This window comes from Eptatretus burgeri, chromosome 8, assembly GCF_056783735.1.
Source record: "Eptatretus burgeri isolate ZD-2024b chromosome 8, Ebu_testis_v1, whole genome shotgun sequence".
Taxonomy (NCBI): domain Eukaryota; kingdom Metazoa; phylum Chordata; class Myxini; order Myxiniformes; family Myxinidae; genus Eptatretus; species Eptatretus burgeri.
In genome coordinates, this window is record NC_140968.1 from 78,074,663 (window position 1) to 78,089,875 (window position 15,213).

Consider the following 15,213-nt stretch of genomic DNA (forward strand, 5'->3'; position numbering starts at 1 on the left):
AGGTCATTGTAAAAATCATACAACATGTTGCAAATTACTTCTCATGTATTTAAAGAGTAATTAAATGTTGCGAAAGATTTTCTCCGCTAAGTTCCTGAGGTAAAAGCAACATGACGGGCGGGACTTTAGCGTAATAATGTTTCTTAAACGTGAGACAAATATTAAATTTACCATTATCCGTTCAAAACATAAAGAAGCAGAAATAGGAAAATGCGAACCATAAACAGCTTGTTGAGTAAGATTTAATTTTTTATAGAAGAAGAAGATTCTTCACACAAACAGTCCTGTGGTGATATCCCCTTTTGCTTGCGTTACCGTTCTACTCCTGGTAAATTTAAATACGATGACAGATTGGAAAATAAACTAAATAAAAACACAGGCGTCAGCAATGTGGGATAAAGGTCTCCTCAAGTTCCGTGGGAAAATTGCCTGAAGAAGAAGAAGAAGACAACGAACGGCGAAGAAGAAGAAGAAGAATAAGACGATGATGACGAAGATCCAAAACGTCCTTCAGGCAAAGCAATCTCGAAACGTCATATCTGTGACGTAGTGTGCCAAGTTTTGGCGGGCATGGCGGCGTTTCGTGTTCTCTCTGTCATCAAGCTCGCACCCAAGCGTAAGGTTTTATTATATTATATTTCTAAGAAAGCGTACGTGTTTAATTGTAACCTCATGTGGTGTTATAACTGTGAGTTATTGTCCGTGACAAGGTCACTTGACATTGAATCTTCCATTTTGACACGACTCGTGTGAATCAATGTTTCCTCGCTGAACAATGATGGTCCCGAAGTTTACATCTGAGGTGAAATGTCCGCGGTGTGGTTATTTCTAACCCTGGGTTAGGGTGAATGACTGAATGCCTTTTTCTCTACACCTGATTCATTCATTATTCATTCGTTGTAGGAATGAATGAATTACTCCTTCAATGCACGTGCATTCTTTATGAATTCTTCCTTTGAGACGAATATATATATATATATATATATATATATATATATATATATATATATATATATATATATATATATATATATATATATATATATATATATATATATATATATATATACCGATCGTGCAAAATTTTTGTGATACAGGTGATATTTTTACCTTCATTTGCAATAATATTGATGAATATGAATAAAAACTAGTCGGACTCCACGTATTCGTGAGCCAGTCTTAATCGCCCAACATCGGTGCCCGACCTCACTAATGCTCTTTTCGTTGAATGGAAGCAAATCTCCGCAGCAATGTTCCAACATCGAGTGGAAAACCTGCCCTCATCTCCCCCTCTCTCTTAAAGTTTCCCTCTCACCCTTCCCTCTCAAAAAAAAACCTTCACACTTTCCCCCTCCAAGCTTCCCTCTCACCTTTCTCAAAAACTCACCCTTCTCCCTCAACTCTTCCCTCTCACCCTTCTCCCTCCAATTTCCCCCTCACTCCCCCTTCTCAAAGCTTCCCCTCCCTCCTCACATCCACAAAGCTGCCTCTTTCCCTTGCCCTCTCTCTTCCATCTCATCCCTCCTCCTCCTCCAATCTTCAACTTCCCTCTGCCTCCTCTCTTTATTCCCCACTGTCCCTCATCCCATCAGCACCAAGCCTTTTCTCCTCCTCATCCGGCCCTCTTCCTGAGCTCTTCTGTAATCCCCCACACACTGTCAACATCTCGTTCTACCCTCCCCCCCCACCTCCCTCGTTCTACCCTCCTCCCTCGTTCTATCCTCCCCCCTCCTCCCTCGTTCTACCCTCCCCTCCTCCTCCCTCGTCCTACCATCCCCTCCTCCTCCCTCGTCCTACCATCCCCTCCTCCTCCCTCATCCTACCATCACCCCCTCCTCCCTCATCCAACCATCCCCCCTCCTCCCTCATCCTTCCATCCCTCCCTCCTCCCTCGTCCTACCATCCCCCCTCCTCACTCGTCCTACTCTCCCCCTCCTCTCCTCTCCCCCTCCCTTACACCCAAAGCCTCCTCCCCTCCATCTTCCTTAACAGTGTGGACCTCAAACATCCTGGGCCTTCGCTCAAACCTGACAGATCTTTCCATACAGGTTAACACTGACAAACCAGACATAATCTGTTTAACAGAAACTTCCCTCCTTCAAGACGTCTCTGACTCCCTAGTATCTCTCCCTGGTTACTCCCTCCTCCGGTATGACAGACCTGAGCCTCTTCCTGGCAGCGGAGTTGCTCTCTTCATTTAAAAACTCCATTCCTCACTCTACATGCATTGTCCTCACTCCCCCACACCCCCAGGAATACCTCTTGCTACGGCTTCCCTCCACTCCCACCTCATGTTTACGTGTGTGTTGTACTGTCCACCAAGCAGTGATGACTCCATTTCTACTTCGCTATCCAAAAACATGGACCAACTTCTATCCGCTCATCCCAATTCTCTCTTCCTCAAATGTGGTTACTTCAATTGCCTTCATGCCACTTGGCTGGGTGTAGGTACCTTCCTCGCCTGCCATGGCTCTTCAGCAACAGACTTCTGCGACTCATTGAGACTGACACAATCTGTCAACTTCCCGATCAGGATCTCAACCAACGGTTCTCCATCTCTTCTGGATCACATTTTGACCAATTTCCCATAAAATATCTGCTGTTCTTCCTCTGCTCCAATAAGTTTATCTGACTATATGCTTGTCAAAGTGGACATCTCTCTGGCTGTTATTAGAGAACCACCTCAGTACCTTCGAGTCTGGCATTTCACTCAGGCCGACTGGCAAGGTCTTCAAGCAGCTATCAAACTTCTAGACTGGTCTCCCATCTCCACTTTCTCTGACATCAACGTATCCTGTGAACACTCACACACTCACACACTCGCACACACACACACACCCCAATCTCGTCTTCAGTTGTCCTACCCTTCCTCCCGCCCATGGTCCACTGAAGCTTGTGGCGGGGCAGTTGTCCTGAACATACTTGCCTTTGCCTCATGGAAGGCAAATCCAATTGAAGGCAATCTTAGTTCCTTCCACAAAGCTCGGAACAAGTGTGTGTCTACCCTGAGGAGAGCCAGAAAACAACATCTTTCTAATCTCGTCTGAACTCTCAGACCTGTCTCGCTCCTCCAAATCTTGGTGGTGTCTAGTTAAGTCTGTTTCTAGTGTATGTTCCCCCTCCATCCCCTCCCTTACCTCAAATAGCCACACAGCTGACACTGCACATGCAAAGGCTGAATGCCTAACCTCTGTTTGCTTCTAAATTTTGTGTCCCAAACCCACCGCTTTCTGCACCCACCTTACCCAGTCACAACCAGCTGTTCTGAGACTGTGTCCTTTTTTTTCCTTGCAATGTGGAGAGCTTGCTGTCAAACCTCGACACTGATTCTGCAACTGGTCCAGATGGCATCAGCCCACATGTCCTGCTCTGCTGCTCTTGTTCACCCTCTTTGTTCTATTCACCTTCTCATTTGCTCAAGGTCATCTGCCATCTGCTTGGAAATCAGCAAACATTACCGCTGTGCAAAAACAGGTCCATTCAACTACAGACCAATCGGCCTACTCCCAATCATCAGTAAGGTGATGGAATCCATCATCGCTTCTGGCATTAAATCCTTCCTCTTCTCCAATGGCCTGATTTCCGATCATCAATTTGGATTCCCAACAGGTCACTCCACCCTGGACTTGCTGCTCCTGCTTTCCCAACAATGGATGGAGGTCTTCAATGCCAGACATGAGATCAGAGCCATCTCCCTAGACATATTGTGTGCTTTCAATACGGTCTGGCACCCCATACTGCTCACCAAACTCTTTCTATGGTATTCAAGGAAATCTCCACTCTTGGCTCGCAGACTTCCTCTCCTGTCGCAGTCAACATGTGGCCCTCAATGGAAATCTCTCATCCCCTCTTCCTGTCCAAGCAGGAGTTCCTCAAGGCAGTGTTCTGGGCCCTGTGATGTTTTTTTTTGTTTTCATCAATGATCTCTCCAGCTCTCTGGAAAATCCTCTCCATCTCTCTGCAGATGACTCCACCCTCTGCAGAACCATCTGACATTCCTCAGATCGGCAAGCATCAGCCTCTTCACTCTCTGCAGATCTGGATAAAATTGCAAACCGGTCCAACACGTGGACCATGTCTTTCAAGCCTGACAAATCTCACACACTCACGATGTCTCTCTGAAAGGACTGTCTAGAACCCCCCCCACCCCCCCCCATCTACTTCCTCAACAATCCTCTTGAAGTCCTTTCATTCAAACTTTTGGGCCTCACTATCTGCCATGATCTTTCCTGGGAAAGTCACATCTCCAACCTGGCCTCCAAAGCCACTCACCGATTGGGCATCTTCCATCATGCAGTCTTTCCTTGGCACACCTGAGCTCCTGACCACGTACAAAGCTTTCATCCAGAGCCTGACTGCTCTCCCCTCTGTGCTTGTGCTCCTGCCTCTCACCTTTCTCGGCTTCACCCTGTAGAAACCAAGGCATTTAATAACATTGGTATTTCCTGCGATGAGGCTGAGTCTTTGGGTCTCTTGCTGTCACCGCAGGCAGGTCGGTGGTCTTTGTCTTCTACCGGCTCCTCTCTGGCCTCCCCCCCCATGCCTTCCTTCCTGAAAGTCCCTGCAGTGTTCATCTTGTTTACCCTGTATATCCCGCCCCATCCCTCGATCTCATGTGTCTATTCCCCACTGTTTTGTGCTTCCCTCTCCCGTCCTCCTTGTCTCCTGCTCCTGTTATACATTCTGTCTGTTCACTCTTATATGAGCCTTGTCATTGTAAAAAAAAAAAATAAAAGCCTTCCCAAAAGAGTGGAGGCTGTTATAGCAGCAAAGGGGGGTGGAGGGGGGGGGACCTACTCCATATTAATGCCCATCATTTTGGAATGAGATGTTGGACAAGCAGGTGTCCACATTCTTTTGGTCATGTGGTGTACTTTTTCAATTTTCTATATTATTTACTTTTTACTAAATTTTCTTTAAAAATGATTTCTGCAGCCCTTTGTACTGGTGTTTTGCTTCATCCGGCATCAACGAAGTTCCGGCCTCATTGGACAAAGACTTCCAAGCAGCTAACAACGAAGAGCCATGGTATGGCACATTGGTTACCCGATGCAGTTTCACACAGATATCTGTATAGACACTTGTCAAATGTTTTGTATAGAATTAAGTTTACTAATAGACACTCATTGAAATTAATCGTGTCGTTTCTTTGTGATTTGACCATTACTTGCAGCTTCACGCCACTGGGTGGCAGAGCGAGGAGTGAGCATTGGGCTTTTGGGCCTTGGAGCAGCAGCATTTGTCAGTCCCGGAGGAGCTGTTGACTATGCTTTGGCTGCTACCCTGGTGCTGCATAGTTATTGGTAATAAATATTGCTAACTATGTGTATAAAATGGATATTTGGCTATAATTTACATCTAATAGTGTTTAGATTTGTAGTGGAAAGGCCAACTTTGCACATGGGTCATCCATGCCAACTTTCCTCACTATCAAAAAGTTCCCTAGGTGACCATTTATAGCTATATATTTATGGGTAAAATGATTCTCCCAAAATTCCCAGGTCCATACTCCCATGTATGTTTGGAGTTTGGATACTTTGGCCTCAGAAAAATAGGCTTCCCCAACCAAGATATCTCAAAATTGTACTCCATTTGTATTTATGTCAAAACTAAATTTTGAGTGAAACGTTTTGCATTAATTGTTATTGCAGGGTGAGCAAAACAATTTTGTATTGGGTGTAATAAAAGGACAGGACACCTTTCAAAATTAAATAGTTTTTAAATGGAATTAACATACACAATGAACACAAGGAAACCAGACACAGGTTGAGACCATTCAGCCCATCATGGCTGCACTACATCAACACCACCCTAATTTATCAGCACAAGATCAAAAGAAGAATATGCAAAATATATATTTTTTTATTATTATTTTTTAAAATAAAGTGTTTTTGTGCTTTTTTTTGTAGTTTCTGTATTTTTTATAAATTCAAATATTTTCCCCCCCAAGGGGAGGGGGCATGGGCTTGGTTTAAAAAAACACACATCAAGCACACAACACCCCTTAATGAGACCACCAACAGCACTCCGTACACATACACACAATCACCCATCAATGCTCAAACTACCGAAAAGTCTTATCAGCATCCCCATACCCCTCTATCTCCATAACTTCCAGGTACCTATCTAATTCCAATTTAAACTTATCTACTTTTTCTGCTGCCACTACCTTTCCAGGAAGGCCATTCCATGCATTAACTACTCTCTGAGTAAAAGTCCCCTGCCTTGCTACCGTCTTAACTCACCTCTTCTTTACTCTCAGGCTATGACCCCTGGTCCTATCACTGTCTACTCTGTTGAATAATTCATCTGCACTTATTTTATCTTTACCTTTCATTATTTTAAACATCTCGATCATATCTCATCGTTACCCCCTCTTTTCTAGTGTATAAAGCCCCGTCTCCTTCAGCCGCTCCTCATAGCTGAGTCTCGCTAGGCCCGGAATCGATCTAGTAACCCTGTGCTGAACCCTCTCCATGGAAGTTATGTCCTTCCGGAACTGTGGTGACCAGAACTCCACACAACATTCTAAATGTGGCCCTCACTAAATTCCTGTACAATGTTAACACCACCTCTTTTGATATATAAATGATCCCCTTCTGAATACAACCTAAAACCTTATTTACTTCACTTATAGCTGCCTGGCACTGTGCTGCCTGCTTACCTCCAATATCTATTACCACCCCCAGATCCTTCTCCTGTGTGACACGCTGCAAAATTACCCCTTGCATCGAATGTTGGTTCACGAAAAAATATTTTCACAAAAAAAATAAGTGACCACTATATTCGTTATTGTTGTGTGTCTGTCTGTCTCTCTGTCTGTCCCGAGCATAGCTCCGTGGGTTTTGATCCGATCCTGATAAAATTTTGGTGGGAGGTTTATATCATGATCTAGTTGTGTTTTTCCTGAAAATGGGCGTGGTGCGCCCATTATGGGTGGAGCCACACCCAAAAAACGTGTTTTTAGGGGGTAGCTGATTTGAATTTGCATCTTCTCCTAAGGGGTTTGTCGAATCTGACAGGGGTTTCGGTATTTGGTTAGCCCAATGGCACCTGCATAGCCCCACGGAGCTCGATTTTTTTTTTTTTTTTTTTTTTCTTCATTTTCGTCACAAGGTCACGAACTTAGAAAATTGCGATTTTGACATAAAAATCCATCTTCTCCGAGGGGTTTGTCGAATCTGGCAGGGGTTTTGGTATTTGGTTAGCCCAATGGCACCTGCATAGCCCCACGGAGCTCAATTTTTCATTTTCGTCCCAAGGTCAAAGTCACAAGGTCACGAACTTAGAAAATTTCGAATTTTGAGATAAAAATCATACAACCGCCCAAACTTTGAGAGCTAGGATGACAATATTTTTTTATGCATGATCTTGAGGTCATTCCCCACCTAAAGTCTTGAAACCATTTTGCTCTATCTCGAACATCTTGCCCGTGGCGCCCCCTTCAAATTTGTTTTTATGATGATTTCATCAAAGTATGGATAATCCGAGGAGTGCGAAATGACATTATATTGTTCCTGGAATGTTCCAGAGGAAGTTTTGCACCAAAGGTCATAATCCTTGACCTTTGACCTTTAAAGTTCACAAAGGTCAAATTTTCAAAGTTGTGGGAATCGAACCGGGTTTTCGACCTTCTTCGACGAACTAACTCCATTATCGACTCGAGCTTCCGGTGATCTGGGGAAGATTGCCGGTTGCATTAAAAAGGCATACGAATGAATATCTCTTAAGAGGCTGCACAAATGGTGTTTATCACAACACAGGAAACAGAGCCAGCACGACGCCCACGCTGCACGAAATGCATACGGAGGCCGATAAAGGCGACTCCACGCCATGTTTGGCGGGATACGAGTGTGCGAAGTGAAAGCGGCGCGTTCCTTTTCAACCAAATATTTGACCCATATTGGTATTCGCACACGCAAGCAGAGTCGTGCGAACGCGAGTGCTGGCCACGTGCGTAATGGCCGAACCACGCTCAATGTATAGAATGTGCTCGAAGGCAGATGCATACACCGCTCGTGAAACATGCATGGATTTATCCATAACAATGTACCTTCGGCCCTCGCTGGTAGCAGCGGATTCCCCACGGATGGTGAACGTCTTCTCGTCTCTACAGCCAGCGAAGCTGCGATCGAGCCGGGTAATGTTGTACAGTGCGGGCCACATTGGCACGCACGGAATGGGCGCGTTAATCGACACTGCTCAGACGCCCTAGCGGGCATCCGGACCCTCGGCCGGTTACCAGGGCACGGCCCGGGGGGTTTTGCAGGACGATTCCCGCACCAATTTCGGTGTGGGTAATTTTTGTCATGTTGTGGGGTCGGAGCGGAATATGTCCGCTGTCTGAGATGACCTGGCCAGAAATGAAGTGGTGCAGTTTCCGGCCAAGGTTAGCAGGTCACGTGAGCGGTTGGGGCCAATCGGAGCGCCTGATTCAGATGATGACGCTTCGCTTCGGGGTGGCCCCCCCCCCACCCCACGCTGCAAGTCCTATAAAGGTCGGAGTGGTCCCTCTGCCTTTCTCTTTCGCTCTCTCGCTCTAGCCTCGCCCTAGCCTCTCTGCACGACCCGCCTCCTGCTGCCTGGACTCCGCCCCTTCTCCACTCAAGCCCCTCCTTTACGAACACTTTCTCCACACACGCTGCTGAAGCCAGAGACGACACGCCAGCTGTCGGGTCGGCACCACGGAGTACCCCCCCCCACCCAAAACGTATTGGTGGCGCGTCGTGCAATCAAGAACAAAGGTACCAAGATCATAGCCTCAACTCCTCTCCCTTCTTGTTGCAATACTGTGTGTGTGTGTGTGTGTGTGTGTGTGTGTGTGTGTGTGTGTGTGTGTGTGTGTGTGTGTGTGTGTGTGTGTGTGTGTGTGTGTGTGTGTGTGTGTGTGTGTGTGTGTGTGTGTGTGTGTGTGTGTGTGTGTGTCCTGACGCCTGTCTGCTTAAGTAAGACTGCAGAAGATCGTTATTGTTCTTATTTTCGCGTTAAGTCTGCTCTGTGTCCCCCTTTTGTAAGTTTCTTGTTTATTTGCTGCACCACACCTCTCTCCTCTATCTCTGCACAACACACCCCAATGAATCTTGATCGTGCCACATACCTTTCTATTGTAATAAATTATTAGAAATGTTCCCTGCTCGTTTTTGTCTTTTCTTCCATTGATTCAGCATGGTCTGAATCCTAGTTTAGCCAGGACTTTATTCCCAACAATCCGTTCCTTTTAGTTGGTACGTCCTTGGCAGTGTCGCTTGGCTGCATCCGATCCCGTAGAGTGATCCGGTTCGGACAAAGCGTACAGAGGGCGTGTTCTCTGGTAATTAAATCACGTGATTAATTAGGTAACCCTTTTAACCCATAGACGGGAGGACCCTAGGTCACGCAGTTGAGTTATTGGCGTCCACGGTCGGTTAAGCGACCCGCCACTTCACGGAATTATCCGTGTGCGCCGGCCTACAATTCAGGGGAGTCTGGTGGGAGCTGAGATAGCTCCCCCCCCCCCCCTCAGTGGTCTTCTCACCCAACCCCCCAGCCTGCAACAATACTCTCAGCTATTGGCAATTCTCTTGACTGCTCTGTCTAAAATTTGAAACAAAATACCTGGTTATGGATGTATCTCAAAAGTTTATAGATGGATTCGGATGAAACTTGGTGGAAATCTTAGGTGTGTGACAAGGAAGAAATGATTCAATTTTGGTGTAGATCCAGATCCGGATCTGATTTTTTTTTTTAAGTGATTCTTCACCATTGAAAGATGGGACCAAAAACTATGTATAGCATGATGTCTCAAATTGTTTTGGTCCAGTTATAACAACTAGGTGCATGAGTTGGTTCGGACACAAGAACAAGCTGATTCGATTTTGGTTAAGGTTCGGATTGGGATACAAAATATAAACTGTTTAGCCTGACGGTTGTATGCGCTCAACCAAATGTCATTCTGTTTCACCAAGTGTCACTCGACTTACTGTTTGAGTGATTTTTAATTTGTTTGGCTGTCCGCTCACCTTCAGCCCAAACCGCTCAGCCGATCGTTCTGAAACTTTCAGAGATTGTAGACTGTTGATGTGACTTGATCGATGGTCGACGTGAGGTCAACATAGGCTGAATTTGTAAAATTGTCAATTTTCATCCGATTGATTTGAAATTTGAACAGGATTTTCATATCAGCTCACTGATTTCAACCAACAGTTATTTTTGAGGTGAACATAGGCTAAATGGTCAAGATAGGCCAAAGGTTAACAAATTTTGGTGGAATTTCTAAAATATACAATTTTCATCCGATTAACTTGAAATTTGCACATTTGGGCATTGAATTCAACTACCAATTATTTTTGAGGTCAACATCGGTCAAAAGATCAACATAGGTCAAAATTTCTAAAATTCAGTGATAAGGCCAAAAACTATATACACAGTATATCATGATGTATCAAAAAGCTGTGGACGAGTCATGTCAAAACTCGGATGAGTTGGTTAGGTCACGAGAACAAGCCGATTTGATTTTGGTTCATTTCCAGCCTATGACTTGGATACAAAATGTAAACTGTTCAGCCTTGGTAAAGGTGCTGTCACACCTTGACGATTTAGCTAGCAATGGCAATGTATAAAAATGTATGTAAAACGTTGGCGTACGCTGAAGTTTTGGTCATATTCATAACGTGTCGGTCATATGCATAACATATTAGTAACGGGCACAGAACGTTTCGTTGTCTTATAGATAAGTTATACCAACGAATGCTTAGCCTGTTGTCTGCGTTCACAACCTATGCCCAACGATAGTTTAACTTAGGCATAGCGCGCTGCACGTATCGCCGACGAACTCGTGGCGTAGCCTGTTAAAAACCTGCCGCACGCCAATTTAAATCATAACCGCCTGAAAATTGAAAGTGTCAACCACGCAGTCACACCTTGACGATTTAGCCAGTGTATGCCGACCTATGAAAAATTTGCTGAACCAAGCTGGCACACGTCGAATACGTAATGGGCAAGTTGTGTATACGTTAAGAGCACACTGAAAAACGATGAAGTACGCTGTCATATTTCGTGGTACGTCTCGTACGTCGTGAAATTTCGAGCATGCTGAAAATTTTACGACGTACTCGCCGTATGGCTCGCACGTTCCGCTACGCTGGGAATAAGTTGTAGGCACGATATGCGATCGTTGAAACACATCGACACAACTTCCTTGTAAGTTACTCAAGTCGAAACACGTTGAGGTAATGTTTAGCATACCCGAAACTTATTTTCTTTTTTTCTCCTTGGCTCCGTGAAGGCACGTGATGAAATATCTAAAGCTGTTTTTGTTGTTGTTGTTTTTTTATCATTATTTTTTTTTTAGTCTATCACGAATTTTAAAATATATTCGGACATTTGCTTTTAAGTTTCGACATGACAATATCCTCAAACAGAAAATATTCACATAGGAGGAACTAAGAATAAGACATGAGCAAACTGAAGAGGCAATCGGACGTGACGTAACGGCACGTGACGAAATATCGGTAGTTATTGTTGTTTTTTTAAACGCTGCCAATACGCCATTATACGGTAGCTGTAAATGAGAAACGCGTTCAGTAAGTTCTGTGGTCGTCCGGAAGACGTTAATCAAATACGTCAATATGCGTTGGAGGTACGTTACACATCCGTTCAAAGCACATTACTCATAGGTTAGAAATAAGTTTTGGGTACGCTAAGCATTACCTCGACGTGTTTCGACTTATGAGTAACTTACAAGTAACGTGTGTCGACATGTGTCAACTATCGCATTACGTGCCTACCACCTATGGCCAGCATAGTGGAACGTGAGAGTCATACGCTGGCATACGTCGTAAAATTTCAAGCATGCTAAAATTTGAGGACAACCGCAAAGTTCAACGATGAAAGCCAGCGTACTACGACGTATGGCAGTGTTTTTCAGCGTGCTCTTAACGTATACAAAACTTACCCATAACGTATTCGACGTGTGCCAGCGTTTTAGACAAATTTTTCATAAGTCGGCATACGCTGGCTAAATCGTCAAGGTGTGACAGCGCCTTAAGAAATGCGTGCTACTGAGTGCCATTCTACTTTTTTCTGTTTTGCCAAGTGTCGCTCTATGAGTGATAATTTTTTTCATTTATTTATTTATTTATAGCCACTTTACCATCACCGCTACTTACATCGTTATTTATTTACATATTTATTTGTTTGTTTACTTATTTATTTAAATGTATAATCTCCACCTCCCATTTTTAAGGTGTGGTTGGAGGCTTTATCCTTGAGGAGGTTTTTTTTGTTTGTTTGTTTTTTTTAAATTGTACTGTATATTGCTTTCCCATCTCAAGGTCGATCATCCATTTTGGTTTGATCCAATTCCGTTTCTTCTCTGTTTTGAAATGCCTTTGATCATAGTGTCACTGCATCGAAATATTTTATCGTCATTGTTTCATTGTTCTATTGATGGGAATACACTCAACCACTTGAGTGTTTTTCTTTCAGGACTCATGCAGGAAACAAGACTTTAACTGAACACAATTTTCAAAAATGTATTTTTTTTTTTAATTCTCAGATTTGTTTTTGATCTCTGTAACTGCCGTTTTGTACAGGGGGGTGCAGCAGTTGATAACGGATTATGTGCACACCCCAGGAGGCACCCGCTTCTCCAGCATGCTCCTGCAACTCATGGCCGCTGCCACATTTGCCAGCCTCTGTTCCTTCAATTATAATGACGTCGGCATTTGCCGTGCAGTTGCAATGCTGTGGTCGCTGTGAATGCTTTGATGGTCAGTGAAAAGCATCTGCTAAGATTGTCTTTGGGGCAGACTATTGTTGGATAGAGATTAGTGGGTTAAGCTGGATTGATTGATGTAAATTTATGTTTGTAGATCACCCTCTTGCAAACAATACTTGTGAGATCTCAGGATAAGTCTTAGGAAACGTTAAGGGCATTAATGGTATCGACCTGTTTCTTGCTTGCTCATTCATATGGATGCTGGTAATTCTAGAGATAATGTTGAGGGGGTTTGAGGGTAAATAAAATGTCACTTGCAAGTATATAACACTGATTTTTGTTTTATTTTTGAAACAAAATAATTATTCCAACAGCACTTGAGTTTTGTTTATTTGCTCATGTGGAAAGTATAACTTTTTTTTTGGATATGAAAGGTAATTGTCAAGATGTTGAATAATATGTAGTGAATTAAAAAGGGTAATGCTTTTTTTTGGGGGGGGGGTGGAAATCGTTTTGAAAGCACCGTCGGTGAAGTTGAGGAATTGGAAGCTGCATGCAGTAGTCATGCTTATATCGGAGCTGAATAACTTCAGTGAAAGCACCATCACGTCCCAAAGCCTTACCTTGGGGAATTGTTGTTGATGTTGCTTTCACTCTCGAGCACGAATCTTACCAACTACAAGTCTTTCTCAGATTTGTGTCGATTGTAGAAAGATGCATCAAACTTTTCATCACCCTAAACTTCATGCAATCCCTTCTTGTGCAGGACATGAAGTTGATCCATTACAGAACATACTATCGGCATCCAAGTCGCAGGACATTGACTTTTTATTAAGTTCACAACATATGTTCAATTTTTGGCCTTGTCATCATTCCATTCCAGTGGTGACGTTGTGGCCAGATAATGGGAGTTTGTGTCGTTACAATGTCCAGCAGCATCATGACTCCACAGTAAAACTCGGATCTTAAGACCTAGTTTATGTAAGGATTCGTACACATATTACATATGCAACTAAATGACGATATTACTCATAAAACCCTCTCCTATTAGGCCAGCGGTATAGGTCAGATTTTTTGGTACTTGATCAACCGGCTTGACACAAAGCTCCAAGAGGTCTCGTATGAAAGATGGGGATCTCAGTAACTCATTTTGCCCTGTTGTCCTCATTTTTTGGTGTGCGGCCCATGAAATATTCACACCTGAAGGATACCCCCATAAGAAAATGTTGACCATTTCCGAAAATCAGTGAATTAGACATAACTACAAAGCAATGCACCCTATTTTTCCATGATTGGTATTGAAATGTGCAGAATGAACAGGGGAATACCACTAGTTACTTAATGGAATACTTCTAGATAAATATATGTACATTTGAGTGCTTTTAATAGAAAAAAGACGTAATTTCCGGACAGCTAACTTCGAAAATCATCAACGACCGAAACAAACATCTGCCAATTGTCATATTTTTTTCTTCATTTTATGTGTTCAGTTTACCATATCAATATAATGAGAATATTTTGAAACAAATTTCCACTAGCAAATTATATGATATAGTGACTGAAGTTTGCACAAGTGATGTGATAACGATATGTAATACCAATACACATTGTTCTACGAGAAATTAACTAAAACATATATTTTGAGCGAGTGTCCTCGATATGTTCAACCATCACTGTCCATGTCATTTTGGTCACCATTTGACAGATCGTTGCCACACTGCCTGTCACTGGTGGCACACATGCACTCGTTAGTGCAAGGCAAACTGTCTTGTGAGCAGCTGTTGGTACATGGTTCACCACCACGTCATGAACACACAAGACCCTCTAACATCTCCGCTGATGTGGGTCCATCAAACAATGTGAGATGCAGCACACCTTCTCCTCTGTACCATCCACGACCCTCTGGTGTGGGAATTTCTGGATTTGCCAGGTGGGCATTCATTCATACTCATGTTTGGTTTATGGATCTCTTCACATGTTCGAGAAAAGCTGATTCGGACGGAGGCAACTTATGCACGAGGACATCTTTGGTCGATGCGAGTTTCTCCCGAAGATCATTCAAATTTGTGTGTGCATCCATATATTTCCCTTGAGAATCATACATGGCACTGACTAAATGTCTTGAAGCATTGTACCTCCTTGGTGTCTTGCTATCAAGCCGTGGGGAATATACACTGCGTCTTGACTTTTCATGAGCTCATCATTGCCGACTGCTGTCATGAACTTCCGGAGGTCATCATAGGGAATGCAGAAACCATGGGAGCTCAGTACATCGATAATATCTCGCTTGCCGTATGCATGGTGAAATTGTGCAGCTAGGCCGAATTGCAGAGGCATGATCAGATCTCGTCGAACACAATGAATGGTCGTTTCAACCAATGAAAGAACTTTACGTCGTTTGTTGTCGTTCAGTAGGTACGTCTCGTCAGCTGTATCAAATGCCTCTTTGCTAATCAGCCATACAAAGAATGTTTTCAACATCGCAGGAAGAGCATTTTCCGATGAATCCATACAGA

The 15,213-nt window shown here is 43.6% G+C and overlaps 1 protein-coding gene across 1 annotated transcript; it reads left to right on the forward strand.

Annotated features, from left to right (window-relative positions):
* The first annotated feature begins 319 nt into the window (after positions 1-319).
* On the forward strand, positions 320-13,025 carry SDHD (succinate dehydrogenase complex subunit D). Its single transcript, XM_085892710.1, has 4 exons — positions 320-616; positions 4,936-5,028; positions 5,174-5,303; positions 12,573-13,025. The coding sequence occupies exons 1-4, from the start codon at positions 571-573 to the stop codon at positions 12,736-12,738; spliced, it is 435 nt and encodes a 144-aa protein (XP_085748836.1). The 5' UTR covers positions 320-570; the 3' UTR covers positions 12,739-13,025.
* Positions 13,026-15,213: the final 2,188 nt, after the last annotated feature.